The 24761-nt window shown below is 57.7% G+C and overlaps 10 protein-coding genes across 10 annotated transcripts; 5 read left to right on the forward strand and 5 right to left on the reverse strand.

Annotated features, from left to right (window-relative positions):
• The first annotated feature begins 36 nt into the window (after positions 1 to 36).
• On the forward strand, positions 37 to 2663 carry B0H18DRAFT_982992 (WD40-repeat-containing domain protein). Its single transcript, XM_048044582.1, has 10 exons — positions 37 to 226; positions 282 to 562; positions 608 to 677; positions 734 to 926; positions 984 to 1128; positions 1180 to 1279; positions 1326 to 1448; positions 1497 to 1754; positions 1805 to 2278; positions 2337 to 2663. The coding sequence occupies exons 1-10, from the start codon at positions 116 to 118 to the stop codon at positions 2565 to 2567; spliced, it is 1986 nt and encodes a 661-aa protein (XP_047897743.1). The 5' UTR covers positions 37 to 115; the 3' UTR covers positions 2568 to 2663.
• Positions 2664 to 2694: 31 nt separating this feature from the next.
• Positions 2695 to 5314, forward strand: B0H18DRAFT_982997 (pyridoxal phosphate-dependent transferase). The gene is made up of 14 exons (XM_048044583.1): positions 2695 to 3043; positions 3237 to 3267; positions 3321 to 3347; positions 3368 to 3475; positions 3535 to 3614; positions 3666 to 3802; positions 3853 to 3914; positions 3961 to 4107; positions 4162 to 4214; positions 4267 to 4507; positions 4568 to 4664; positions 4728 to 4746; positions 4802 to 5185; positions 5241 to 5314. The coding sequence occupies exons 1-13, from the start codon at positions 2892 to 2894 to the stop codon at positions 4914 to 4916; spliced, it is 1269 nt and encodes a 422-aa protein (XP_047897744.1). The 5' UTR covers positions 2695 to 2891; the 3' UTR covers positions 4917 to 5185; positions 5241 to 5314.
• Positions 5315 to 6057: 743 nt separating this feature from the next.
• Positions 6058 to 7190, forward strand: B0H18DRAFT_870613 (uncharacterized protein; the record flags this gene model as incomplete). The annotated part of the gene is made up of 5 exons (XM_048040106.1): positions 6058 to 6234; positions 6290 to 6330; positions 6384 to 6475; positions 6524 to 6598; positions 6664 to 7190. 5 exons carry the CDS (start codon positions 6058 to 6060, stop codon positions 7188 to 7190), a joined length of 912 nt encoding a protein of 303 aa, XP_047897745.1.
• Positions 7191 to 7615: 425 nt separating this feature from the next.
• B0H18DRAFT_1101993 (uncharacterized protein) lies at positions 7616 to 8880 on the forward strand (the record flags this gene model as incomplete). Its single annotated transcript, XM_048032538.1, has 6 exons — positions 7616 to 7870; positions 7944 to 7984; positions 8049 to 8140; positions 8198 to 8272; positions 8334 to 8614; positions 8704 to 8880. Exons 1-6 carry the CDS (start codon positions 7664 to 7666, stop codon positions 8878 to 8880), a joined length of 873 nt encoding a protein of 290 aa, XP_047897746.1. The 5' UTR covers positions 7616 to 7663.
• Positions 8881 to 9156: 276 nt separating this feature from the next.
• On the reverse strand, positions 9157 to 13901 carry B0H18DRAFT_1115323 (uncharacterized protein; the record flags this gene model as incomplete). The annotated part of the gene is made up of 8 exons (XM_048033250.1): positions 9157 to 9353; positions 9407 to 9496; positions 9555 to 9675; positions 9728 to 9753; positions 9809 to 10230; positions 10288 to 10547; positions 10598 to 10793; positions 10846 to 13901. The coding sequence occupies 8 exons, from the start codon at positions 13899 to 13901 to the stop codon at positions 9157 to 9159; spliced, it is 4368 nt and encodes a 1455-aa protein (XP_047897747.1).
• Positions 13902 to 14474: 573 nt separating this feature from the next.
• Positions 14475 to 15410, forward strand: B0H18DRAFT_983018 (60S ribosomal protein L30). Its single transcript, XM_048044584.1, has 3 exons — positions 14475 to 14683; positions 14786 to 14933; positions 14985 to 15410. The coding sequence occupies exons 1-3, from the start codon at positions 14551 to 14553 to the stop codon at positions 15049 to 15051; spliced, it is 348 nt and encodes a 115-aa protein (XP_047897748.1). The 5' UTR covers positions 14475 to 14550; the 3' UTR covers positions 15052 to 15410.
• A 471-nt stretch (positions 15411 to 15881) lies between these two features.
• On the reverse strand, positions 15882 to 17557 carry B0H18DRAFT_1101996 (uncharacterized protein). Its single transcript, XM_048032539.1, has 3 exons — positions 17465 to 17557; positions 16472 to 17412; positions 15882 to 16415 (listed from the first exon to the last, which is right to left on the reverse strand). The coding sequence occupies exons 2-3, from the start codon at positions 17283 to 17285 to the stop codon at positions 16039 to 16041; spliced, it is 1191 nt and encodes a 396-aa protein (XP_047897749.1). The 5' UTR covers positions 17286 to 17412; positions 17465 to 17557; the 3' UTR covers positions 15882 to 16038.
• A 363-nt stretch (positions 17558 to 17920) lies between these two features.
• B0H18DRAFT_983022 (uncharacterized protein) lies at positions 17921 to 19236 on the reverse strand (the record flags this gene model as incomplete). Its single annotated transcript, XM_048044585.1, has 2 exons — positions 17921 to 18430; positions 18495 to 19236. Coding segments are annotated over 2 exons (1170 nt in total), but the record flags the coding sequence as incomplete, so codon positions are not given.
• Positions 19237 to 19559: 323 nt separating this feature from the next.
• On the reverse strand, positions 19560 to 22005 carry B0H18DRAFT_1196489 (concanavalin A-like lectin/glucanase domain-containing protein; the record flags this gene model as incomplete). The annotated part of the gene is made up of 7 exons (XM_048036080.1): positions 21377 to 22005; positions 21193 to 21320; positions 20977 to 21057; positions 20313 to 20507; positions 20148 to 20252; positions 19678 to 20093; positions 19560 to 19623 (listed from the first exon to the last, which is right to left on the reverse strand). Exons 1-7 carry the CDS (start codon positions 21519 to 21521, stop codon positions 19560 to 19562), a joined length of 1134 nt encoding a protein of 377 aa, XP_047897751.1. The 5' UTR covers positions 21522 to 22005.
• On the reverse strand, positions 21719 to 24748 carry B0H18DRAFT_983030 (terpenoid cyclases/protein prenyltransferase alpha-alpha toroid). The gene is made up of 9 exons (XM_048044586.1): positions 24221 to 24748; positions 23949 to 24167; positions 23665 to 23800; positions 22984 to 23615; positions 22783 to 22931; positions 22626 to 22731; positions 22349 to 22571; positions 22154 to 22300; positions 21719 to 22094 (listed from the first exon to the last, which is right to left on the reverse strand). The coding sequence occupies exons 1-9, from the start codon at positions 24646 to 24648 to the stop codon at positions 21921 to 21923; spliced, it is 2214 nt and encodes a 737-aa protein (XP_047897752.1). The 5' UTR covers positions 24649 to 24748; the 3' UTR covers positions 21719 to 21920.
• Between the last annotated feature and the right edge of the window lie 13 nt (positions 24749 to 24761).

Raw genomic sequence — 24761 nt, forward strand, 5'->3', positions numbered from 1 at the left:
AACAGCGCGTCGTCGTGCGCGTCTCCCAGTCTGCCAGTGCACAGCGCCGCCGCTCCTGCCAGTGGTCACTCGGTCGTAGCACCGTTCTATCGGTCATCCCACGTAGTAAGTAGCCATGTCGGACAAGCGAAGAGCAGAGATCGAGGCGAAGAGGGCGAAGCTGGCAGAGCTCCGCAAAGCGAGGGCGGACAGGCAGAAGGCAGACTCTGACCGTCGCACTTCCGAGGTTCGTCTACTTCGTCGTCGATGCACTACTTGAGTCTCAGAGCCATCTCTTTAAGATTGCAGGCCCGTCTGTCGTCCGCAGAGACGTCGACGACCTCGTCAGCTCGCTCATAGGCACCGATATCGGGCGGCGCGTGGACAGCAGAGCTGGCTCTCCACCAACCTCGGTCCCATCTACTCCGTTACTGGCACAGAGCAGATCGCTAGCGGGCCCATCCACACTCTCGCCCTCTGGTCGACTCAGCAGACAAAGCGATGCTGCGTCGGACCGGATCAGTGTGGGCACGACGTTCGTGCAATCGTCGACGAACGGCACAACAGACCATGTCGTAGACCGGTAAGTTACTCTGTCATGGCGGTTCGCATTGGCTCATGAGGTTAGTGTCATGACTCCACGCATAGTGCCAGACCTTATTGACGTTGAGGAAGAGCTCTTCGAGCTGCCACAGAAGGTATGTCAATGTTCAGTCTATGTATGTTGCCTCACCCGTGCCCCCACTCCCCTCAGGAGCGTGTTATATACAACAAAGAGGTGCAAACGATGGACATCGGGACATCCTCAGATGATGATGACGAAGACGCCCGAGACGCCGTCGCTCAGAAGGAGCGCGAAGCTGAGGAGGCCTTGGAGGCCGCGCGCGAACGCGAGTTAGAAGCGGAGAGCATCCTTCTCGACAAACAAATCGAAGAGGAGATCAGAGGTACTTTGTCACCAAACCTAGGAAGTCTACTGACATCCTGACAACATGCCTCTGCAGAGATGACAGAGGAAGAGAAGACCAGTATCTTCGCTGCACCGGAATTCCTCGACTTCGTTGAGCAGTCAACGAAGATTATTCAACGAGCACTTAACGACAATTATGACTATGTCCGCGACTACACTATTGGCGCCGAGACTGGCGGGTAAGATCAGAGCCACGACTACGAGACACATACCTCATCTTGCTTTGACAGGGATGACACGGAAGGTCGGCGTGTGAAGTGTGTTTGTGCATTCTCGAGCGAGCGATACGGGAAGAACCGATCAATCACGGACGTGGCCTGGTCACCAAAGGTGGGATGCTCCTTTGCGCTAGTATACCTCGCTCACAGCCATGCAGTTCCCAGAACTCAGCTGCGCGTCCTATAATAAGAATCCTGCCGCGCTAAACGAGCCGGACGGCATCGTCGCCGTCTGGAACCTTCACCTCCTGGAGCGGCCAGAATTTGTTTTCCATTCACAGGTATGTCGTCCTACCAGACTGCGCAGGGCTTCGATTGACGCATTACAGTCCGACGTCCTCTCAGTAACCTTCTCACCCTTCCATTCAAATCTCGTCTTCGGCGGAACGTACTCGGGGCAGATCCTCCTGTGGGACACACGCTCGAAGCACCTGCCGGTGCTGAAGACGCCGCTGTCTGCGGCGGGGCATACACATCCCGTGTATGCGATGCAGATGGTGGGAACACAGAATGCGCATAACCTGATCACGAGCAGTACCGATGGAACGGTGTGCAGTTGGCTCGTAGACATGTTGGCCCAGCCACAGGTAAGTACTCCGACATACTGCAGAACAACCTATTGATGCATTTTCTGTAGGAAACCTTGGAACTCATACATGCCGGACACAACAAGACTGGTGAGGTAGCAATCACCACATTGGACTTCCCGGACAACGAGACAACGACGTTTTGGGTCGGTACCGAAGAAGGCAACGTGTACCAAGCCAACCGATACGACCGGGCTGGCGCGAAGGCCGGTCTGAACCAGTACGATGTTTACAAGGGTCACTCCGGACCTGTCATGGGGCTGCACTTCCACCCACAGCACGGGCCGGTGGACTTCTCCGACATGTTTCTCACGTGTTCCGTCGACTGGACGGTCAAGCTATGGCGTGCCAAATCGCTCGCGAAGCCATCGACGGCGGCGAACGTCATCTCGCCAATATATTCGTTCGATGAGGCGGACGACTACGTGTACGACGTCAAGTGGCATCCCTCGCATCCGGCGCTATTTGGTGCTGTGGACGGCTCAGGCCGGTTCGATGTCTGGAATTTGAACTGGGACACGGAGGTAAATCGCAGTGTTTCTGACAGATGATCTTCGTTGGTGAGCGCTGACGTCGTGCCAGGTGTCTGCAGTGTCGACGATAGTTGGCTCTGGGCGCGCGCTGAACAAGATGCAGTGGGACAGGAAGGATGGCCGGCGGGCTGCCATGGGAGGGAGCGACGGGAAGCTGTACATCTACGACATCGGAGATATGGCGCTCCCCAGGGAGTCGGAGTGGACGGATTTGCAGCGGACGGTTGCTGGCGTGGTCGGAGGCGGAGCGCAGAACGGGATCGTCGAGGCTGGGCGGTAGCGGCTACTGCGCGTGCTCGTGTTATACATTTGTTATACATAGTTGCATGTGTTGCTCTCGCTGTTTCAATGGCTATAGTATACCCTGATTCCTGTACGTGGGCGGGGGGCCGTTCGGGGTTCCGAGGCAGGACAGGGCGGGCGTCCGTGCGAGTATAAACGCGGGCGCGCCTCGGCGGGGCAGCTGCACCTGGACTGTGGAAGTGTCGGACTGTCCACCGGATTTCCTGGCACCTGCTTGTGCGGAATTAGCGGCAGAGACGCAGCTCCTCGCGTTTGTGCGCTCGGATCCTCCGAGCTTGAAATAAGGCCAGCTGGCGGATCAATGCTCAGCCGTCGACTGGCATCCTCCCTCGCACCGGCTCTCTCTCGCCCGGACAAGCCAGCCCTCTCAGCCACCTGCAGGCGATCCTCCGTCCCGCCTTCCTTTTCTCAGCGACCACCATCTCGCAACATGTCCGCCTTCAAGCAGGTAACGTCGTCGCCGTCGCCCCCGTCGTCCCCTGCTCACTGCGACCCGACCCCGGCCGCGTGCAGGAACCACACAAGTGAGTCCACCACCGTCGTGCACGCTCCCCGTTATCTGACCACTTGGCGCTCCCCCAGGCTGCTAGTGTATGTTATGCGATGTCTCCGATTCTGATCATACTCTCACCACCATCCGGTTCAGCATCCCCGGGCCCATCGAGTGCGCCGATGAGGTACATCGACTGCTCTACGTTCACGTTTACGGGAGACTCACCACTCCATACAGGTCCTCTACGCCAATGCCCACCCCTCCGTCTCTCACATGTCCCCGAGTTTGTTCAAGTCATCGGCGACTGCATACGCATGACCCGCGAGGTCTTCTTCTCCACCACCGGCCAGCCATTCCTCATTGCTGGCTCCGGCACGCTAGGTTGGGACCAGGTCCGTTCGGTGCCGTATGATCTTGATCTTGATCTGGCTAAGACATGATCGTGCCCCAGGTTGCTGCTAACCTGACCGAACCCGGCGAGTCAGTTCTGTTGCTGAACAGTGGGTACTTTGGAGATAGCTTTACGGAATGGTACGGGAATGTCTCTCTACCAAGCTCCCACGACTGATGTCGTCGTCACAGTTTCCGAACATACGGGGCAGAAGTAGACGAAGTCCGTGCCGACTTTGGGACAGCAGCGAACCAGAGTGACATAGAGAAGGCATTGAAGGCGAAGAAGTACAAGATCGTCGCCTTCACCCATGTAGACACGTCTACAGGTGTGTGATGATTGTGTCGACTGTCTCGCCCTTCCACATGTCTACATCAGGTGTCCTCTCCGACGCGAAGGCAATCGCAGAAACTGTCAAGAGAGTATCGCCTGAGACCCTTGTACGCATCTCCGGTTGCCTACCATGCGCGGGCTAACATGGTCCAGGTCGCTGTAGATGGCGTGTGCTCCGTAGCGAGCGAAGAGATCCTCTTCGATCAGTGGGGACTCGACGTTGTGCTCACTGCCAGCCAGAAGGGACTTGCCACGCCGCCCGGTCTGAGCATTCTCATTGCGAGCCCAAAAGCTATCAATGTGCGTTGACCAATGACCATACCTCTGGCAACCCGTGACACAGACATACCACAGGTCTTCGAGGCGCGCACACGCCCACCGGCATCTTACTACGCAAGCTGGAAGAAGTGACTGTTCATAACCATCGTGCGCTACGCTCCCCTAATCGCAATCCTCCAGGTGGCTGCCAGTCATGAAGTCCTACGAGAGCGGTGCTGCGGCTTACTTCGCCACGCCGCCTGTGAACCTCATCTATGCGTACCACGCCTCGCTAACGCAGCTCACGAAGCAGAAGCCGACCCTCCAAGAGCGGTTTGCGCTCCACCGGAAGGCGAGCCAACGCATCAAGGACGAGTGCGCGGCGATCGGTCTCAAGCAGCTGCCGCTTGACCCGTACTACGCGGCAAATGGAATGACTGCAGTAAGCTGCCTTGCACTGGGTTACTTCGGCGTGTCTCATGATGGTTGACTCTGTTCTCAGGTGTACTTCCCCGATGGCCTGAAGGCACCGGATGTTATTCCGCGCTTGCTGAAGAAGGATGTTGTCGTCGCCGGCGGCCTGCACAAGTCGAACAAGGGTTTGTCTTCCCCGCATCGTCTCCACAGTCGATCACTGATCTCCTCTTCTCGGCGGCCTCCAGAGAAGTACTTCCGTATCGGGTGCGCACTTTCATGCCCTCTCCTTCTTCATTGATTGTGTACTGACAATACGCAGGCACATGGGTGTCACAGTCGTGAACGAGGAGCGCGGGGACGTCGACAAGATCATCACGGCAGTGAAGGAGAGCATCTCGGAGGCGTTGGCGGAAGCCGGCATCAAGAAAGCGTGAGAGAGCAGTAATACAGTTGTACGATGAGCGAATGAATGCTGAACCGAGACCACCCTTCGTGTCCGTGACGTGCTCCCCGCTGTCCGTTGCGATTCCTGCACAGTTCTTCGGAGGTTCCTCGGCCGCGCGCTCGTCTATAGGTTCGCGTCTCGACCTTAGGCCCCGTCTCGAAAAGCTTAAAGGGCGCACCCCGGTGAAACGGGCGCCGAAAATAAGTGCTGTCGGTGAAGAAAATGGTCAGCTTGAGTGCCACGCTGCTCCTGTGAAAAGTGAGTGGCCCCTCTCACGTAGAAGTGGGGGTTAAATGAGATGAAATCAAAACAGGTATCGACCACGTCTAATGTAATGGACCTCAATGTACATATGGGTTAATCTGCGCACTCGTACTTCATACGAACCAAACATAGCACACCTACTGCATGCAACGCCCGTGGCGTGTTTGTGGCCTGCCCCGAAGTGAATCACTCTAACCGATACTCAAACGACTCATGCGCGGTGAAGTATCGTGGGCCCCGCAACTCTTAGTTGCTCTTCATCGGTGATGCGCGCAAGATGTGTCCTACGCAGAAGGTACTGAACACGAGCAGCTTGATTTGATTCTTCCCAAGGCGTTGAACACCACGGGAGGTAACGTATGACGGTTCTCTTCATTATAGGACAGACTGCAACGGACTGATACCAAACACTGGCAAGATATACCACGATGTGAGCTTCCTGATGTGGAGTCGTCTTCGCCGTTAACAGGCTCTTGCATTCTAGATGTCACAGGTGTATACGCAATCATTCATGCAGGCGTGTCCGCAGCTCCTTGTCGGGTTACATACGCCGACAGACCGGACTAGGATAATCGGCAGCATCGGCGCGATCAACTAGTGAGTTGGGAAGTAAAAGGCAGGGGACAGTGCTGTGCCAGCGTTGAAACGTTGACAGAGTGCTGTACATCCGCCAGGCGAAAGCGTTATCTGTCTCTGATAAATGCATAAGTACTTTATCTCGTTCATCTAGGAGCTACCAGCTGATCGGAAGTGGATCAGCTGCGATGCAGGCACCGCGTTCGAGCTCCGTCTGCCGGACCTCTCGCAAATATAAATGGACGAGTACGTATGTCTTGCAGTCATATCCCAACATTCGCTTCCCAGACATGGCATTGGAAGGAGGTGCAGAAGCAGTTCGAGCGACGTTGCGCAACTCGAAGCTCGACGAGAGCTTGTACAGTCTCGACGAGGAGGAGAGCGCCTTCTTCAAGTCGCTGACTGGCATAGATGACGACGAGGCCCTCAAACAACATATTCTCAAAGTTCAGAACGACGCGTTCGAGGTCAGTTGTCTTTCGACTTTATCTGATGGGTAGTATGGCTGACCGGAGGGTGTAGGTCTGGCCGTTCCCGTGCATCCGGCGGTTCTCATTCACCAAGTGAGTGGACGCGATATGGAAGCTCTCAGAGTACTGAGTCGGGGGCTACGCAGGTTGAAAATATCCCGCCTTCCAGCATATCCGCAATTGTTGACGCTCGGAAAGCATCGTCAAGGGGCTATCCTGTTGGACCTCGGAACTTGCTGTGAGGGATTCCCTACGAGATTCAACCTCGATTCTCACAGTCTTCTAGTTGGGAATGATGTAAGGAAGGCTGTTATAGACGGCTTTCCAGTACGCAACACAATTGGATCGGATATCGAGCCAGGTAAGCCACCTGCATTCAGTACCTTCTAGGCTTGAAAGGCTGAGATGTATTTACCACTTATTTAGCATTCTGGCGGCTCGGCCATGAACTATTCAACTCGTCACCGGAGACCTTCCCATCCACGTTCATCGCGGGTGATGTCTTCGATCCGGTCTTCCTCGAGACGCATCCCTTGCCCAAAGCTACCCCAGATGACTCCGTGCCAAAGCTGGATACGCTTACCAGTCTGAACCCTCTCCAAGGGCGCGTCTCCGCAATTCATGCCTCTGCCTTCTTCCACCTCTTCGCGGAGTCCAAGCAACGCGAGCTCGCGCGCGCAGTCGCTGGATTGCTCTCACCTGACCCTGGCTCCCTCATCTTGGGTGTACACGCCGCAGCGCCGGAGAAGGGCATCCGCCGCGCCGCGGGTGGCGAAAAGCCCTTCGAGCTCTTCTGCGATTCCCCAGAGAGTTGGAAGGAGATGTGGGAGGGCATCTTCGAGCCGGGGACAGTGAAAATCGAGACGGAGCTCAAGGAGATGCCTAATTCCGCGCAATCGACGGGTATTGATATGCAGTTCTGGGAGATGTCGTGGTCGGTGACACGAGTATGAACGCAACAGTGAGCGTATTTGTATGAAGGAATGTCTGTCGACCCAGGTATGTCCCTACAGTGATTGTTGCATGTTTTCCCGTAGTACTGATGCTTGCTGTACAAGGTAAATAAGCGAGTACGATGAGATGGTCTCGAATCATTGGCCATACCCACTAGGCTGCGGTATAGTATCCCCATTCTAGTACTTAGCGCATTCCGAGTCCAAGCGTCTAGGTAATAGTATACGTGGCAATGCTGCGGTGCCCCAATCTATCATGACCGCACGCCAACGTGCTATCCCTTCGACTGCTTCCTTCGCCCTTCTGTGGTTTAGACCCCGTGGGCCGCGTTAGTGTATGTGGCTGCGGCCGAGTCAGGCCAGCGGGACCGTTCACGTCCACCCAGGTATATTTCAGGTTGAAGTTGAAGCCCTGCATGTGCTCAGCATCGTCTGCGATCGCCCTCGCTGAACCTTCCAATCGATTCTAGAGGATGTCTGAGCCGACTTCACCGCAAAACGCTACTACCGGCGCGGCACTACCAGGCGTAGGATCGGGAGTACCTGTACTACCGCCACTCGACTCGAGCCTGTACAGGCTCGATGAAGAGGAAGTCGCCTTCTTCAAGCAGAAGACTGGGATTAACAGCAGCGAAGACTTGAAGCAGCACATCCTGAAAGTCCAGGCGGAAGCATACGAGGTACTGTTGCGGATGTTTTAAAAGCTCACATACTACGGCAGAAATTATTTAGGGCTGACTCCCAATTGCACAGGTGCACCCTTACCCATGCATTCGTCTTTTCGGGTTCGCCCAGTACGTCCATTTTGTATCGCACCATGATATATGGACGCCGTACGCTCAGCCTCGAGTTGCTCAGGCTCAAGATATCGCGCCTCCCTGTGTATAATGACCTCCTTATCTTGGGCAAGGAACGTCGTGATGCTATTCTCCTTGACATCGGCTGTTGCTGTAAGTCGTCCTCTCTGTTGAGCAGTCCGAACATCCCACTCACTGTGCCGCGCACAGTTGGTAACGACGTCAGGAAGGCGGTCACCGACGGCTATCCATTGGAGAATGTGATCGCTTCAGATATCGAGCCAGGTAAGTACGAGACAGCCGACGTGTATCCGCGCAGAATTCACGATTGCTATATCCGTTGCAGCTTTCTGGCAGCTCGGCCATCGTCTGTTCAAGTCCTCTACAGACTCATTCCCAGTACCGTTCATTGGAGGAGACGCCTTCGACCCCGCCTTTCTCCAGACTGCCCCGCCGGTCTACGCAGCTCAGAGCACACCCGCGCCCACGTTATCTAAGGTCACCACGCTCACAATGCTCCAGGGCCACGTCTCCGCCATCCACGCTTCTTCGCTCTTCCACCTCTTCGACGAAGAGAAGCAGCTTGTGCTCGCGCGTGCCTTCGCAAGCCTCCTTTCCCCCATCCGGGTGCGATGATATTCGGCTCACACGGCGGTGCACTGAACAAGGGCGTCGTTGTGTGGTCGTTCGTCGGGTCTGACTCTGGATCCAGGCAGGTCTCCACGTTCTGCCACTCACCGGAGAGTTGGAAGGAGATGTGGGAGTCTGTCTTCGGGCCGGATCAAGTGAAGGTCGAGACTGAGCTACAGGAAGTCGACTCCGAGGCAAACATAGCCCCGGCGGCGACCAACCGCCGGTACCATATGCTCGTATGGTCGGTGAAGAGGCTGTGAGTGGGATTCCTGTGAAGGGCCTTCAACAGGTAAGATTGACATGGGCACATACATCGGGTGGTCAGCCTTCAACAGCGACTGTACATAGTTCTACCAGCTGATATCTGAGTGACAATGACATTATTGGTATTGGTATGAATACATTGCTTGTACGAAAATGACTCTAGAACCCAACAACACCTGCTGTGAACGGTACGATTATGAATACACATAAGTCTGTAGCTAAGTGGTATGCTATTGCTCTAACGTAAATGAGTAGATGCATGCATGAAGCTTTTATGCAGCGATGGCGCCCTCCCGGTGCTCGCCCTCGCCACCCATATGGTCATACCAGGCTTTGCCCTCCGTCGTGGGTGCAATGTAGCCCGCCCTGATGACGAAGTCACCGAAGTGCTCGCCTTCCTGGCGCTCGAGGGCGTAGTGTTTGATCATCGGTCTGAGAATGGCGAGGATCTCAAGTTCCGTGACCGTTTCTGCACAACAATGTCAGCGACAAAGCAGAGGGAAGAAAAGCCAGTTCACTGACCTCGATATATCTTATTAAGGCGTTGACCGTGGTACCCACCGCCAAGCAGCATGGAATATGTCCCAAGTGCCTTACCTACAAATGCGACCTCTGGGGAGACGACGACATATGAGCACTAAACCCTCCGAATGGCTCCCGCGCAACTCACCTGCAACGTATGGCCGTGCACACCCGTTGGGACACCCAGTCATACGCATGACAATAGAATCGTTCCGCAGACCGTTCTCCTCGCAGATCTTCTCGACCTTGTCGATGAGAATCGGAAGATACTAGGGGTTACGTGTCAGCATGATACGGCGTCAGCGACAAGGCATGACTTACTCGCTCCGATTCTGCCATCGCAAGACCTACAAGAGAATGTCAGATGGCGACAACTTGGTCTTGAAACACGCATATACATACCACAAGTCGGGAACGCAACACAAGCCGACGAAGACAACCTCAGACCCGTCTGCGACAACGTATCCAGCTTGTACTGCGCCAGCAACGCCTTGATCTGCGGCAAGTCCTCCGTCGCGATATCCGTGATGAGGAGGTGCTGGTTCGCGGTCATACGGAACGCGCCCTTGTGGACCTTCGCAATCTCCCGCAGACCAGTCTTGAAGTCCTTGCCAGGCTCGTCCTGGATGCGGCCGTTCTCGATGAAGCACGTGAAGTGGTGCTTGCCGTCCTCGCCCGTGTGCCAGCCGTAGTCGTCGACGTTGCGGTCGAACGTGAACGGCCGGGCGGGCGCGAGCTTGTACCCAAGACGGCGTTCGACCTCGGCCTTGAAGTGCTCGAGGCCCATGCGGTCGATGGTATACTTCAGCCGTGCGTTCTTACGGCTGTACGAGATACAGATGTGAGCGATCGTTCATACGATAAGCAAGGTAGACACTCACTCCTCACGGTTACCGTTGTCCCTCTGCACAAGCATGATTTTCTCCGCAACGTCAACGCCCTCCTCAACGGTGCAGAAGCCGAGGACGCTGCCCAATCGCGGGTAGGTCTTCTTGTTGCCGTGCGTGACGCCCATACCACCTCCGGCAGTGACGTTGAACCCGGCCAGATTGCCGTCCTTGCCGACAATGGCAATGAAGCCCAGGTCGTTGGCAAACAAATCAACATCGTTCGTGGGAGGGATTGCGACTGCTACTTTGAACTATCACTATGTCAGCGGACGGTTGTGAATTCGCGAGAGGAGTTACACACTTTACGGGGGAGGTAGAACTCGCCATACAGGGGTTCGGCGTCCTTCAAAGCATCACCAGCAACCAGCTTCTTGTCCAACCAGATCTCGTGGTACGCGGTCGTGCGAGGCAGTAGATGCTCGCTGACACGCTTAGCAAACTCGAATGCCTGATGGTGCAGCTTCGACAAAGAAGGGACAGCAGAGACGATAACATTCCTGCAGATAGCATGAGCCCGGATGTTCGACGCGGAATCATGATTGAACGTACCTGTTCACGTCACCGCAGGCGGCGAGCGTGTCCAACAACACCCTGTTGATGTCCTGAATCGCCGACTTCAAGTGTCGCTTGATCACACCATGGAACTGGAATGTCTGCCGCGTCGTGATCTTGAACGTCCCGCACCCATGCTCGTCCGCGATCTGGTCCATCTGCAGCCACTGCTCCGGGCGGCACACGCCACCAGGCATGCGCACACGGATCATGAAGCTGTACGCAGGCTCAACGCCCTGCGCGGTGCGTTCGTCGCGGATGTCCCGGTCGTCCTGCTGGTAGATGCCGTGGAACTTGGTCAGCTGCCCGTCGCTGGGCGCGAGCGCACCGGTCGTCGTGTCCACGAGGCCCTCCGAGATGGTGCCCCGGAGGTACTGCGAGGCGACCTTGATGTGCTCGTTCGTGATCGGCTCCGGCTCAGCCTCCTGCACCTCAACAGCGTCGACGCCGAGTGCCTTCCATACTAGAGGCTCCCAAGCCTTGTACCCCGTCTCGGGTCCATCCGCGTCCTGGTCGTCTCCAAGTCCGAGCGACGCAAAGCGCTGCGCACCGAGGGACCCCAGGCGCGCATCGAGGTCCTTGCCCGCCTTGTTGTAGTAATGCGCGTCCTCGGGGCGCGGCCAATAATGACTGTCACCCATACCGAACACTCCGACCTTCACGTCGCCCAGGGGCGACTCACCACGCGCGGCAGCGGCGTTCAGCGCCTTGATGAGGGCGCGGCCGTTCTGCGGGAACTCGCCCTGGCCGGCGACGGAGGTGACGAAGGCGACGTACTGCTCCTTCGCGATGTCCTGGAGGGAGACCGCGTCCATGGGCGCGACGCTCGCGACGAGGCCGCGCATCTTCGCGCGCGCGGCGAGCCGCTTCGCGACCTTCTCCGCCTTGCCTCCGTCACTAGCGTACAGGACGGCAAGCGGCGGCGCGTCGATGGCAGTGAGAAGCTCCGCGTACGCCTTCTGCGCACGCGTCTTGCGCGCCGCGCGCAGCTGCTCACCCAGGGAGCCTACGAGCTCGGCGGCGAGCTGCGGCTGCGCAGCGACGAGTTGCGAGAGGTGGTTCTGCCTGTCGAGGAACGTGCGGAGCTCGTTCTTAATCGCGTCGCTGTCGAGCGTGAACGCAGCGTCGCCCTCCTTGGCCGGGTTCCAGCGGTAGAGCGGCCAGTAGCCCGCGTCGACGGCGCGCTTCGTCTCCTTCAGGATCTCGAGCGCCGGCGACTCCTCCGTGGTGTAGGGCAGGTAGGCGAGCACGATCGAGGGCCCGGGGTAGCGGTCCGCCTCAACCAGAGCCTGGAGAACCTGTGCGTAGGACGAGTACAGCGCGATGCTGGCAACGTAGACATCGCCGTGGTTCATCGCGTAGAGGCCCACGTCCTGCTTGCGGCGCGACGCGGCGGTGCGCGTGCTGTACGGCGTCGTGTCGAGGAGGAGGATGTTCACGTTGAGACCAGATGCGATGGCATGGTGCAGGCCCGACGCGCCGAGGTCGTACGCCCACGCGTCGCTGCCGATGATCCAGCGCGACTTTGTGCGCGCGTCCGAGGTGAGCAGCGAGCGTGCAGCATAGACGCGGCGGGCGGCGGCGCTCTTGAGGGCGGGGGCGTGCTCCTCGAGCGCCTGCGCGAGGCGGGCGGGGGCGGCGTCGGTGGCGGGCGCGCCCTTGGCCTTCGCCGCCTGGAGCCACGTGCCGAAGAGCTGGTGGAGGTGGCCGGGGAGATCCGGCTGGCGCATGGCCTGCCTGACGTCGTCCTCGAGCTTCGCGAGCGCCTCGAGCTCGCCCCGGACGCGTCCGAGCGTGAACTCGGGCGACGTCGCGACCGCGCCGAGCTGCGCGACGCGCGCGGGGTCGTTCGCGATCTCGAGGCGCGCGCCGAACAGCGTGTCGAGCAGCTTCGTGTACGACCCCTCGTGCTTCGGGACGTGCGGCGGCGCGGCCCCGCCCGCAGACGCAGCCGCAGACGGCGAGGGACCGAGCGCCAGCCGGGCCGTGCCCTCCGCGGGCTGCTGGAGAAGCTGCTCGACGTCAGATGGCGTGACCTGGCTCGCGTCGCCCACAAGCACGCTCTGCACGGACGGCCGTGTCTCCCGCGCCGACCCGTCCTCGCCCTGCAGCGCACTCACGACCTCCAGGAACAGCGGCGTCCACTTCACGTTCCACCGGCGGAGGTGCTCGCAGACAAGGACGCGTTGCGCCGATGCGGGAATGGCATGGGCGATATTTGCTGGAGGAAACGGCTTGAGGAGGCTAACGTCCACAAACGAAACACCGTCCAATTCCAGCGAGCATGGCAGAGAAGCCAGGGTAACCAAGACCGTATGCGGTTCTTCGGCACCATGAACGGTCAGCGCACGAAGGGGCCGGCGCAGCAGAGACACGGCCGTCGCCGAGGCAGCATGGAAGGCTCTGAGCGACTGAGCAGAGTCATCCTTGACATCAGCTTTGGCGTCGCCATTAGCGTGGCCGTTTGCGTGCCCATTTGAGTGTCCGTTCGCGTGCCCGTTCGCAGAGAGGGGTGGGGCAGAGAGATAAGACTGAACCTGGTCGTCGGCAACCTCGCTGACGTCGTCCGACTCCGTTCCGATGTAGAATATGTGCAGCACCGCCTTGCCTTCGGTCGTTGCTAATCGACTTGCAAGGAGGGCATGGTCGTGCGCCTGCTGAGCGGTGCGGGAGTAGATGCAGAATGGTACAGATGCCCTCAACACGAGGACATCCGACAGGTCGTCGCCGGCCGGGACGGCGACATGGAGGACGGTGGACGTCCCCGAGAGCTCAGCCAGGTGGGGGATCAAGTGGTGCAGTACGCGAGCATGAGAGACGGTGGTGTACGACACCAGACCGGACTTTACACCATTGCTGGTGTTCTGTGCGTGCTGCTGGAGGAGCGCTGCGCCCGGGTCCGCTCCGAAAGGGATGTGGTGGACAGCGGAGGAGGGCTGGGAGGAGAGAGCCGCTGTGAAGGGGGAGATGGAGGGGCGCAGAGACGCAGAGTTGATGACCGCGTCCGAGGCGAGGGAGGCGATCCGAACCACAGCGTTGATGGAGGGTGTCATGGCGTGCAGCGAACTCTGTCAGCGCGGCGGTCAATAAATGTAACATTGCTATTCGGAATTGCGACCGCGTGGCGCCGGAAGATTACGATTGGTCTCATTGAATGTTCCGTCAGGCATCCCGCGGTAACGCAAGGAAGGCGCCTCGTTAGGCGATCGCCTCGGGGTCACGTTTCGCACGCATACTACTCGACCCCCGGAGCCACAGGGATGCTGGAAACTGAGAACTCACCAGGGTCGGGGAAGGAGAAGAAGGGGGGACGATGAGAAGGGCGGGCAGGCGGCGGGTGAGGGAGTGCGGAGGCGCTGGAGTGGAGGAAATAGAGCGGCAGGGACAGGCTGCAGGAAGCGCCCGGTTTGCAAACTTGTTCGCAAAGATGTCGCCCGAGATCGGCCAGCTGATCGGTGAGCCACCCGTGTGCCATCCTCGCGCGATCGCTTTGCCCTTGTTTGCACCGACCCTGCCCCTGGCCCAGGGTTAGGACGGGCTCTCCGGCAGCGGCAGCCCCCGACGGCCATCAAACCTTGCAGGGGAACTGTGCAGTTCCTCGCCACCGCGCCGTCCATCGACGGACGGCGCGGACGAGAGCAGCCAGCGCCCACCGACACCCGCCGCCACCGCCCCCCTCCTCGACCCCAGCAAGCACGCGCAATGGCCCCCACGAAAAAGTCCAAGGCGGCAAAGTCCACCGAGTCCATCGCCTCCCGTCTCGCCCTCGTCGTCAAGTCGGGCAAGTACTCCCTCGGCTACAAGTCTGCCCTCAAGCAGATGCGCAGCGGCAAGGGTGAGTCCCCCGCTGCCTTTATCTCCGGGGACTGGAGCCTGAGGCTGAGAAGGTCCCTTGTGCTGACGATGCCCCGTCTCTTTCGTGCCCCCCGCTCTGCAGCTAAGCTCGTCCTGATCGCCGGCAACTGCCCGCCCCTCCGCAAGTCGGAGCTCGAGTACTACGCCATGCTCTCCAAGACGTCCGTGCACCACTTCCAGGGCACGAACGTCGCACTCGGCACCGCCGCCGGCAAGCTCTTCCGGGTCGGGTACGTCGTTTGCTGTGTTGCAACTAGCGCGCTCGCTCACTCTATGTTTAGTGTCATGACCGTCAGCGACCCCGGAGACAGCGACCTCCTCGCCGTCGCTGAGGGCCAGGCCTCGTAAAATGCTAAACGGCTTAATGGCCAGGGTCACGAGTACATTATGACACGCTGTTGTATGCGCCTATACTTGCTTTCGATGCACTATGGATACAGCCATGCCGCATTGGTACGGACGGCAGATTCAGTCCGACAGGACGGCTTCTCATGTGCTCTATGAAGGCCTGCTCTCTGTCTAAGTATTACGGTAGATTCGTCATAAGTTTCCTTTAGAAAGTGACGCGACCGAACGCAGAAGCGTGCTTAGATCCTTTGACTGCAATAAGCTTGTGGATGGCTGGGAGTGTATATACATGGTTCGTTGACGACTGCGAATGCAGTACCTGACATTTGTCGGTCATTCTGGGTACTGAAATACTGAATACTGAGTACTGAGTACTGAATGTTGCAGACCATGACACTTGACCGGTACTGCAATAATGCAAACGTCCGATTCTCCTGTGGCACGTAAGATCGCTGCACACAGAAAAATTTGCATGGTATCCCAGATGCACTAAGAGCTACTTAGCTGACCTCTGCACCTGCCTATTCTTCGAAAGCAGTCGCTCGTTTGGTGGTGTACATACTATATATGTACTTACAGATCCAGCATGTTCCCGTTCTCCGTTTGGCCTTAAATGCGTACGGCCCTTTCGAGTGGATTCCTGTATATACCCTCTTGCACTCGACAGGCTGAGGCTCCGTTGCAGACTACTTATAAGCCCGGGGTTCCAATCCCCCGATCACTACGGGTACTCTGGGGTTGACTTGTCGACTGCCAGACCCAGCGCCCGAAGGCGCAACGCTCCACCAAAAAAAAAGATCGCAGCAGGTACTAACATACGCATGCTGCTCGCTTCAAGTCTACAGTGTACTCCATACATTGTAAATGTCTAATAGTAGTCCATTTGGCATTTGCCGATGGGAAACCACCGAGATGAGTCTTGCCATCCGTAAGGCGACGACACATCCGGTACAGAAACCATGTCGGCGAATCAATGCTGGCAGATGCTCAGACTCCCAGAGGAGGCAGATCCTTGCCAAAGCGATCGACTCGGCCTAGTACGAATCGGCCCTCCACCTCAAGCGTAGCAAAACACTGATGCAGTATACCTCTGGCCTCGACCAAAGAATCAGCGACGTCATTGACGATCACAATAATCTCTAGTCTAGCGGCAGATAATGGCCCAGCTCGGAAAACTGATGCCAGTCCTACAAGATCCACTGTCTTGAGAGATTGCGACGTGGCAACCACGCGCACAATCTCCATGACGCTCGATGGCACCTGCTGCAGGACAGACAGCATTGGCGCGGCATGAGGATACGTGCTTAAGGTCAGCGTACGGAGTGAGGTATTGAACGAGAAGCCACCGGCCTCACGGAACATATCTACCGAGAGACTGTCAGTATAATCATATCTCGCCTACAGGACTGGAGCTGCTTACCTGCCCCAGACGAGTGGTCCGAGTCTGAGGGCCCGAAGGTTACATGGACGTGCTCCAGACTTGGACCGCATGACTTCATGAAGGCTGCTACGTTCCTTGCCTCTTGCCATTCGACATAGGTCACGGACAACGTACGGATACGCAGCGCTGGTGTGAAACGGTCGAGAGCGACGAGGAAGAACGGGCACCTAATGCCGATGGTCACGCTCCGCAGAGTCCCCGGCATCCGCCAGTCAACGAACGAGGGGGAACTACTGTCGAGGATTGTCCGATCGTCCCCGATATGTACGCTGCGCGAGAGCTCGAAATGCTCAATGAGCGGGGCAGCCGATAGCATCTCCAGAGCCGGCGAGACAGTGGGGGAAACGAGCGTCTGGAGGGTGAGACTTCGGACGTAATTGCAGGCAGCGAGGATGCAAGCACGCGACTCCGGCGACAGGTACTCCCAGCGAAGGCACCGGAGCTCGAAGTGTTGAAGAGCAGTGAGCTCGCGGAGCCGCATGCGTGGCAGCATGCTGTTCAGCCAGGGCGATTCGAAAGCAAACGTAGATGCGGAATCCCTGGAACTACCGCCTAGGTCAAGACGTAGACGTCGCACATACGGAAGAACGGTGGATGTCGAGTCGCACAGCAGTTCACATGGTTGTTGGGAGATGCTGTAGCGGTGAATGCTGAGTTCGTGGAAGTTGTGCATGCGCGACGCGGGTAGCCATCCTCGGCAGACAAGAGCGCAGGTCGCCAGTGTGTGTCGGTCGTCGTGGAGGTGGTCGATGATAGCGTCAAAGAGCTCCGGAGGTAATCGAGGGGCGTGCATCTCGTTTCACTGAGTCAAGTGCTTGACACACTGGCAGGAAACGTCGGTATTTGTAGGAAGGGAGCACTTGATGCGATGAGGGTTCAAGCCCAAGTTCTGTGAGCTGCAGGATCACTGCAGGAACCCACTAGGAACAGTCGTTGAGTACCACACGGAGAAGTGAGTGAATGAACACTTACGTGTCGTAGACAGCCTCTGCGCGTTCAGGTTTGGGTGATGTTGAGCGACTGCGAGTTGACTGCGAGTCTGAAGCTCAGTCAGATACTTACTGCTCATTTTGCAGCAGTAAGTATAAAGCCGCTTGCGTTTATTTAACTCTTGTCGGCAACCACCGTGTCAATTATAAGCGCTCAGGAAGGCGCTGTTGGTGATTACCATTTTGGGTGAGGATCAAACAACGCCATGTACACTGTCACATACGCATCCTGACTAGTGACTAGTCGACTCCTAGCCCAACATTAATGCCCACCTTTCCTTGTCAGTTAACCCGGCAGCTGTGCGGAAGAAGCTGGAAATGAGTCATTCACCGCCCCTGCATCCTCCTCATGATCCCCGAAATGGTGAATCTGGGGTCTCGGTGCGGGAGATGATGATGATTGGCGAATCAATCTCCCAAAACGCGCATCACTGGCAAGCGTCGCGCCCAACCCATGTCGCCTGCGCCTGAATCCTCTGCGATCTACCCCAACGTTGATGCCAAAGTACTCATCATCATCATCATTTGTAGGGCAGCGACAGATCCGGGAAGCGGAGAGCAAACGAAGCGTAGAACCCGCGAGGAGCGGAAACCTCCATGCTGTACCCCCCAGCCCGAGTAAACTCGAGTCGACCCTCTGCCCTCAACGAGTCGAGGCGACGATACAACGTATCCCGGGCGTCGATGAGAGGTCGGATTTCGGCATCAAATGATTCAAATCCGATGATCTCTATCCTGGTTGATTCTAACGGTCCGGTGCGGAGTAGCGATGCCAGTCCGTCGAGGTCCAACATGCAGAGAGTCTGCGGCGTGATGCCAAAGAGGCCTTTCTTCATGGTAGTGGATGAGATGCTCCGAAGAATCGGCACTACCGACACAGCGTTCACATCTAGCTGCAACGTGCAGAGTGAGGTGTTTTTCGAGAAGCCACCAGAATTGCAAAATATGTCTACGAAGAGACGGTTGGCAGCGACCACTGATACCAGGTATGAATGGCCTGAGGTGGTCATCACCTGCTGCAGAGGGCGCCGAGTCCGGGTCAGGAGAGTCGGCAAAGGAGACGTTGACGTGCTCCATCGGACTTGATCCACACGACTGCACGAACGCCGCCACATTGCTTGCATGCTCCCTGTCGACAAACTTCACGGACAACGTGCGCACATGCAATTCGGGGGTGAAATGTCCGAGGGCGACAAAGAACCCCGAGAGCTCACTCTCGATGTCCAGACTACTTAGCGTGTCCGGCATCCGCCATTTATGAGACGGTAGTGAGCGGAGGCTGGCAATTGTCAGCCTGTCATCCTTCCTGGGGTACCCGGCGCTCAGCACTTCCAAGTGCTCCAGCAACGGCGCCGCCGATATGATATCAAAGACTGGCCGTAGCGCGTCGGTCAATTGCAGATCCCAGAGAATAAGACAACGGATGGGCTGGCAGGCAGCACGGAGGCAGGCGCGCGACTCCCTCGACAGGGCCTGCCACCACACATTGGATAGTTCGAGGCATCGAAGGGCAGTGAGGTCCTGGAACCGCATGCACGGCAGCGTGTTGTCGAGCCAGGGCGGCCGGGTGTGGAGGCGACCGCTCCGGCCTTCAAGCAAGTGGAAATGTCGCACATAGGGAAGGACTGTGGATGTCGGATCGCACAACAGCGCGCGCGTCTTGCGGAGGGCGACGTGTGAGTCGAGGCGGAGTGCGTGGAACAAGTGCATACGTGCACGGGGTAGCCACGCCCGGCAGTACGTTGAATGCAGCGACTCTTTCCGTCTTCTATGGTAGTACTTATCATGGTCTGCGCACACCGGGGACTCTAGTGCAGCGTGCTGGCAGTGTAGTGATCAAACAGCCTGAGATGATCATGTGGAATATGTACTGCAAGTTCTCATTGTCTTTTACAATAGCGCCCAATCGCGGTAGACAACCCAGTAAGAGACAGTGACACCCCGAAACCCCAAGAAGACGCACGATACTAACGACATTACACCACGACTAGTGAAGTCCACGTATTACTGTTGATATGAAGGTCCAAAGTCTTGGGTAACAAGTTCCTCCCGCTTACAGCGGTACAATGACCACCCGCTCACATCAGCGACCAGGCAAACAGCGCTCCGACGCTTGCAGCCAACGCCCAAGCCTTCGCCGCGCTTCCCAGAACCGTCGCACCCGCACCCGAGGTGTTCCCACTCGATCCCGTCGACTTGGCCGAGCTCCCGCTCTTGCTCGCCGTCCCACTCGCCGCGGCGCTGGTCGGGTTCACGCTGGTCGTCGCGCCCGAGCTCGAGAGGATCGTGCCGTTCGCGTTGAACGCCTTGATGTAGTTGATCTCGAAGTACGCGGTGGCGAGCGCAGTCTGGTTGCCGTTGTTGTACACGTTCTGCATGTAGCACGAGGTGGCGTTCGCCGTCGAGGCACCCGTGATCGGGCACATGGAACTGTAGATGGAGGGCACGCCGGCCCAGTCGCCGCACATGGTAATGTCGAGGACGATCTGCTGCGGCGCGAAATACTCGGAGATGTTGCAGTCAGATGAGCTGTAGTTGGCAGACGGTGTGCCCCAGTCGGAGATGTCCACGGTGTTGGCGGTGCTCGAGATGGACGACGGAACATTACTGCGCTGAAGGAAGTGTGAGGGCCCAAAGCGCGGAGCAACGACAATGGGGTGACTTACGCTCCAGAACCAGATGGCAATACCGGAAGCATCGAACAGAGTAGCGTACACACCACCTCCCGAAGCCGCAAATCCAGGGCCGTAGCTATTGTCCTTGGTCTCACCCTGAACAGTGTGAACATCTTCAGCCTCATTATTCACTACGACATGAGTAGCCGTACTTACGAACTGGCATCCTGCCGTCGCATTGCAATCTGTCACGCCGATGCTACCAGAGAAACTCGCGCTGCTGGAGGCACTGCAACCCTGGGCGCTGTGCAGAGCGTACTGGTTGGCGGTCATGGAGTTGATAGCCTCGACAATGTCGATCTCGCCGCCCTCGGGCCAGCTCTCGCCCTTTGTCCAGAAGCTCGGCCATATCTAGGGCAGACGACGGTAAGCACACATTCGGAGGCAGAGACTTTACTGGCATGCGCCGGCATGCTCTTTCCTGACATATCTCGACAAGGAACAGCGATACCGGATCAGGCAGTTGAATGTCTATATACGACGTCGGGGATGTTCGGCCCTGCCCAGACATGCGCGTGGGCCGCGATTGGCTGGACCAGGCGGTGGAGTGCCCGAGAAAGGTTATTTGGGCGCTCGGCAGGGCCCCGATCACGCCGGCTCGAACCTCGACCAGACGCCGCACGCGGGCCCGACTTGGACGAGAGTCCGGGACGCCACCGCCCGCCTGACTCGGTGCACGCCGTCGACACGGCATCCTCTCACGGCGGAGGCACCCCGCAGTGGGAGCCCAGCTGCCAGGCGTGTGAGGTCGTTACCTCGAGACAACGGCGTGCAGGCACTGTGCGCATGCTGCATGACGGAACAGGGGGAAAGTACTCACACCGCATCCATAGGGTATGTGCGTCGCGTCCATGATGAGCACGGAGCCCAGCGCGAAGTAGTCTTCCGTAGTAATGCGGACCTGAGCGGAGCGCACAAGACTAGGTCAGCAAAGACATGGGACGGACGGAGAGGTGGGAGCATGTGGACCGCAAGGCGCGCTGAGCGCGCCTCGACAGTGCCCCGGTCTCCTTTCCCCCAGTGACAGCGTACTCACCGAGTCTCGTTTCTGGTTCCAGGGCACGAACGTGGTGTTGTCGACCTTGATGATGGCGGCACCATTGTTGTCGACGTACGCAAGCTTCTCCGCGGTCGCGTTTGCCTGGCTCACGTAGTTGATGTCGCCTGCCCATATAGCGCCGTCACGTACCGTCCGAAATTGACAAAAGGGAATGCCGCACCATTGGTTGTGTTGTCATAGAAGTCGTAGAACACCCAGCTGTCGAAAAAGTTCGAGCCGGCATACTCCTTCACGAGGCTGTAGCTGGTGGCCGCGAAGGCGCTGCCAGAGTAGAGGGCCGCGGCGGTGAGCGCTGCCGCCTTCATTTTTTGCGAATGCGAGAAGAGGAGAGGAGGGTTGAGTTATTAGGCGGGAGGCGACAGAGAGAAAGGTGGAAGGACTGAAGCACTGACGAGGTGCGGGTTATATTTAAGACAGGGCGGAGGGCTGGACTTGGCAGACAGCGAGGGGGACGCCTGATTATTTAAATATGTCAGGAACCCGGACGAGGCGGGGATGTTTTCGGATCTGGTTGCATGACATTATTGACACGGCTATATACGGATGTGATCGAGTCTCGGAGCACACTGGGCGTCTACCACCTCCACTGAGTGCCCACTCTGCTGACACAAGTCCGTATACACGACGAAGACGCTTTGCGACGTCCGGAGAAAGCAAAACGTTGCGGAACAAGGCAAACAAAATCGTACAGAACGACTGTCTGCTCAATGCCTCGCCTTGCCGTTCTGATGGCCGTTCTGACGAGATTTAAGGTCAGCAAGGTAATGATGTGCACGGCCGAGCATCCAAATAGTGAAGGAGAACTTGAAATTCGGGTAGGCGATCGTCACGCTCTTGTTGAAGATCCCCTCCATGGCTTCCTGGGACCATGAGCCATCCTGCCACAGCAAACGCGGGCTTTGAGCGATTGTGCAAGCAAACAGACAGGTAAACGCACAGGGTTTTGGCGCGACATCACAAGACGGACAGCACGCTCGATTGGCTCCGCTTTTGGATAATGCGCGTAGATGAGCGCCATGGTTGCCCAACAGGTCTGTACGACCTGCGTCTGTTCGTGCTCCACCCAAGTGCTCGTTTCGCATGACTGACGACGGATCAGTGACGTGGTTTTGTTGAAGGCACTGCATCGTACCTTGTAGCTTTCCCCCCAGCCCCCATCTGCCCGCTGATGGCTGAGCAGGAACTCACAGGCTTTTCGCAGGTACGGGCTGCTATCGTATGTCTCCCCGACGAGCGCCAGCGACTCGCACGCGAATTGGGCGGCGTACGTGAAGCAGATGCCCCACGAACCTACCCAGCCACCCTCTGGCGTCTGGGCATTGTGCAGATACTTGACCGCTTTATGTATCACGTTTCTGCGCCATACAGTTAGCAACAGTAGCGACGACAGTAGCAGTGAGACCGCATACTCGATAACAGCGGACCGGTAGTGTGGGTAGTGCTTTCTGAAGATGGATAGCGCTGTGATCACGGAGGTTGTACACTCTGGATAGCTATGTTCGATCATGATCGCACCTGCATATGCGCTGAGTATGCCGCCACAACTAGAAGAAAGCGATGACGTACCGAACACTTCCGCGGGATTGAGCAACTCTAGCCACTCCGGCCCACGGATGAGCTCGTAGCTCGCAAAGCCGCCGTCCGGATTCTGCATACCCAATAATAGGTCTACTGAATCGCACATTCGCCGCTCTGACACCAGCTTCGGCGTGGACCTGTGTGCATCAGAATCTGTCACCGTAGACAACAAAGGATGCCGAGCCTCACTCGATGTGTTCCTGGATGTAGAGAACAGCTTTCAACCCTTCGCCCGTGCAGTCGCTGACGGTGTATCCCTGCGTCTTCGTACTGAATGGCCACGCGCCCTTCGTCGGGTGCCGATAAGAAGACTCGAAGTGCTTTGGGTTCTGCTGTATCTGGCACTGGTCGAGCCAGCGCAGCGCCCTCACCAAGTTCTCCCTGTTCTCGACCTCGTCTCCCAAGCCCGTCTCTGCGAGCGCCTGCGTGATGAAGGCGATGTCCCACAGCTGGCTGCCGTTCGTCCCGCACATTCGCATGCCCTCCTTGCCGATCCACAAGAAGTCGGCCCGCTTCTCCCTGTGTAGCTTGTATGCCTCGCTCTCCTTGCCGTCCACGATGCTGCGGATGATCAGGTTGATCATCTTGCTCACGGGCCCCAGCGTCTGGTAGCCCGTGTTCTCGTCCTCCTGCACGACGAGCCGGTAGCACTTCTCAATCGCCAGCTTGCGCAGCGGCGGGACCGCACATGGCTCGTAGATGTTGAGGATGGAGTAGAGGAAGTCGAAGAGTGCGGTGTGAGGGGCGTACAGGTCGACGTGGCATACATTGTTGCGCTGGGCGGGCCAGTCGATGCTGTAGTAATTTTGAGGGTAGAGTTCCTGGGCCATGCGTAAGCTCTGCCGCTGGTCAGAGCAACAGTATACACACCTCGCGGAGCGCGAGAATGAGGTCGTTCTCCTCCATCTTCCAGCGAAGAGAGTAGAGGTAAGACATGGGTATGTAGACGGTGCGGGTATGGATCCACCATTTGTGCGGGTGGAAAGGTGTCAAATCTGGGAAAACCCTGTGTGAATCGTAAGCACCGGCCAACGCAACGACAGTATAGATGCGACATTGTGCCAAGCGGAGAACCATGTAATACGCGCACTAATGCCAGTGTGATAGCAGCGATCTTCGCTCTACAGTGAAACATTGCGGACCATGACACTCACCAGAGCTCAGGTGGGATAGCGTTGTTACCTTCCCAATCATACACGTTCAGCACGGACAACCAGAACTTGCCCCACGACGGCACGCCGGTGGCGCCTCCCAACTTGTGCAGAGTAGCCCGTGCCTTCACGAGGGTAGGGTGCTCCGGCGACACGCCAAGAATGCGCATGACGCAGTAGTTCAGTGCTGTACCGAAGGCAGTAGACTGGCCTTCAATATGCCTGCGTGAGGCTCAGCTGTCATTGCCCGAAGAGCAGAGATACGGAGCACGCACAGGCCCCAGCCACCATCTACAGGGTGGGCAAGATTGATGAGGTACCGGATGATCTCCAACCTCTCCTCCTGCGTGAAGGTCATCCCCGAGACGTACGATCCAATGACGAGACCAGGAAGCAGGAACATCGGCCCTCCATACTCGCCCGCCCAGTGCCCGTCCGCGTCCTGGAGGTGCTTGTAGAACTTGAAGCCGTTCCGTGCGGCGTCGAGGGCATCCTTCGGCGGAGGCAGCGCAGGCAAGTCGACAGGAAGTCCGAGCCAGTACCTGTCAATTTCCGTCTGCGGCCACGCCTTGCACTCTTCGTCCGTCCTGAGGTAGTGCCATGTGTGCCGACCGTCCTCCGAGGAGCGGAGACGCCAGCGGGCGTAGTCGGTAAAGGGCTCCTTGCCCGAGGCGGGTATGTCGATGGGAGCGTAGCACGACATGGTGGTCAGCGTCGGAGTCAAGGACGACTGTGAGCGTCGGCTGCGCGAGGAGGACTGGAGCAGGACATATGATTCATGTGGCGGAGAGTGGTACGATATTGGGGAGCGTGGTT

This window comes from Fomitopsis serialis (genome assembly GCF_022376445.1).
Source record: "Fomitopsis serialis strain Sig1Antser10 chromosome Unknown B0H18scaffold_8, whole genome shotgun sequence".
NCBI lineage: Eukaryota > Fungi > Basidiomycota > Agaricomycetes > Polyporales > Fomitopsidaceae > Fomitopsis > Fomitopsis serialis.

Bases quoted from the DNA above. Each gene is read 5' to 3' on its own strand.
- B0H18DRAFT_982992 (XM_048044582.1), top strand. From the start codon at position 116: ATGTCGGACAAGCGAAGAGCAGAGATCGAGGCGAAGAGGGCGAAGCTG. The intron at 1,280-1,325 runs GTGGGATGCTCC...ACAGCCATGCAG, and splicing joins ACGTGGCCTGGTCACCAAAG to TTCCCAGAACTCAGCTGCGC. The intron at 1,449-1,496 runs GTATGTCGTCCT...GACGCATTACAG, and splicing joins AATTTGTTTTCCATTCACAG to TCCGACGTCCTCTCAGTAAC.
- B0H18DRAFT_982997 (XM_048044583.1), top strand. From the start codon at position 2,892: ATGCTCAGCCGTCGACTGGCATCCTCCCTCGCACCGGCTCTCTCTCGC. The intron at 3,803-3,852 runs GTGTGTGATGAT...TGTCTACATCAG, and splicing joins CCATGTAGACACGTCTACAG to GTGTCCTCTCCGACGCGAAG. The intron at 4,508-4,567 runs GTAAGCTGCCTT...CTCTGTTCTCAG, and splicing joins CGGCAAATGGAATGACTGCA to GTGTACTTCCCCGATGGCCT.
- B0H18DRAFT_983018 (XM_048044584.1), top strand. From the start codon at position 14,551: ATGGCCCCCACGAAAAAGTCCAAGGCGGCAAAGTCCACCGAGTCCATC. The intron at 14,684-14,785 runs GTGAGTCCCCCG...CCCGCTCTGCAG, and splicing joins GCAGATGCGCAGCGGCAAGG to CTAAGCTCGTCCTGATCGCC. The intron at 14,934-14,984 runs GTACGTCGTTTG...CTCTATGTTTAG, and splicing joins GGCAAGCTCTTCCGGGTCGG to TGTCATGACCGTCAGCGACC.
- B0H18DRAFT_1101996 (XM_048032539.1), bottom strand. From the start codon at position 17,285: ATGCACGCCCCTCGATTACCTCCGGAGCTCTTTGACGCTATCATCGAC. The intron at 16,416-16,471 runs GTAAGCAGCTCC...GTCTCTCGGTAG, and splicing joins GGACCACTCGTCTGGGGCAG to ATATGTTCCGTGAGGCCGGT.
- B0H18DRAFT_983030 (XM_048044586.1), bottom strand. From the start codon at position 24,648: ATGTCGTGCTACGCTCCCATCGACATACCCGCCTCGGGCAAGGAGCCC. The intron at 24,168-24,220 runs GTGCGTGCTCCG...AGCCTCACGCAG, and splicing joins GTAGATGGTGGCTGGGGCCT to GCATATTGAAGGCCAGTCTA. The intron at 23,616-23,664 runs GTGTGTATACTG...CGCATGGCCCAG, and splicing joins TCATTCTCGCGCTCCGCGAG to GAACTCTACCCTCAAAATTA.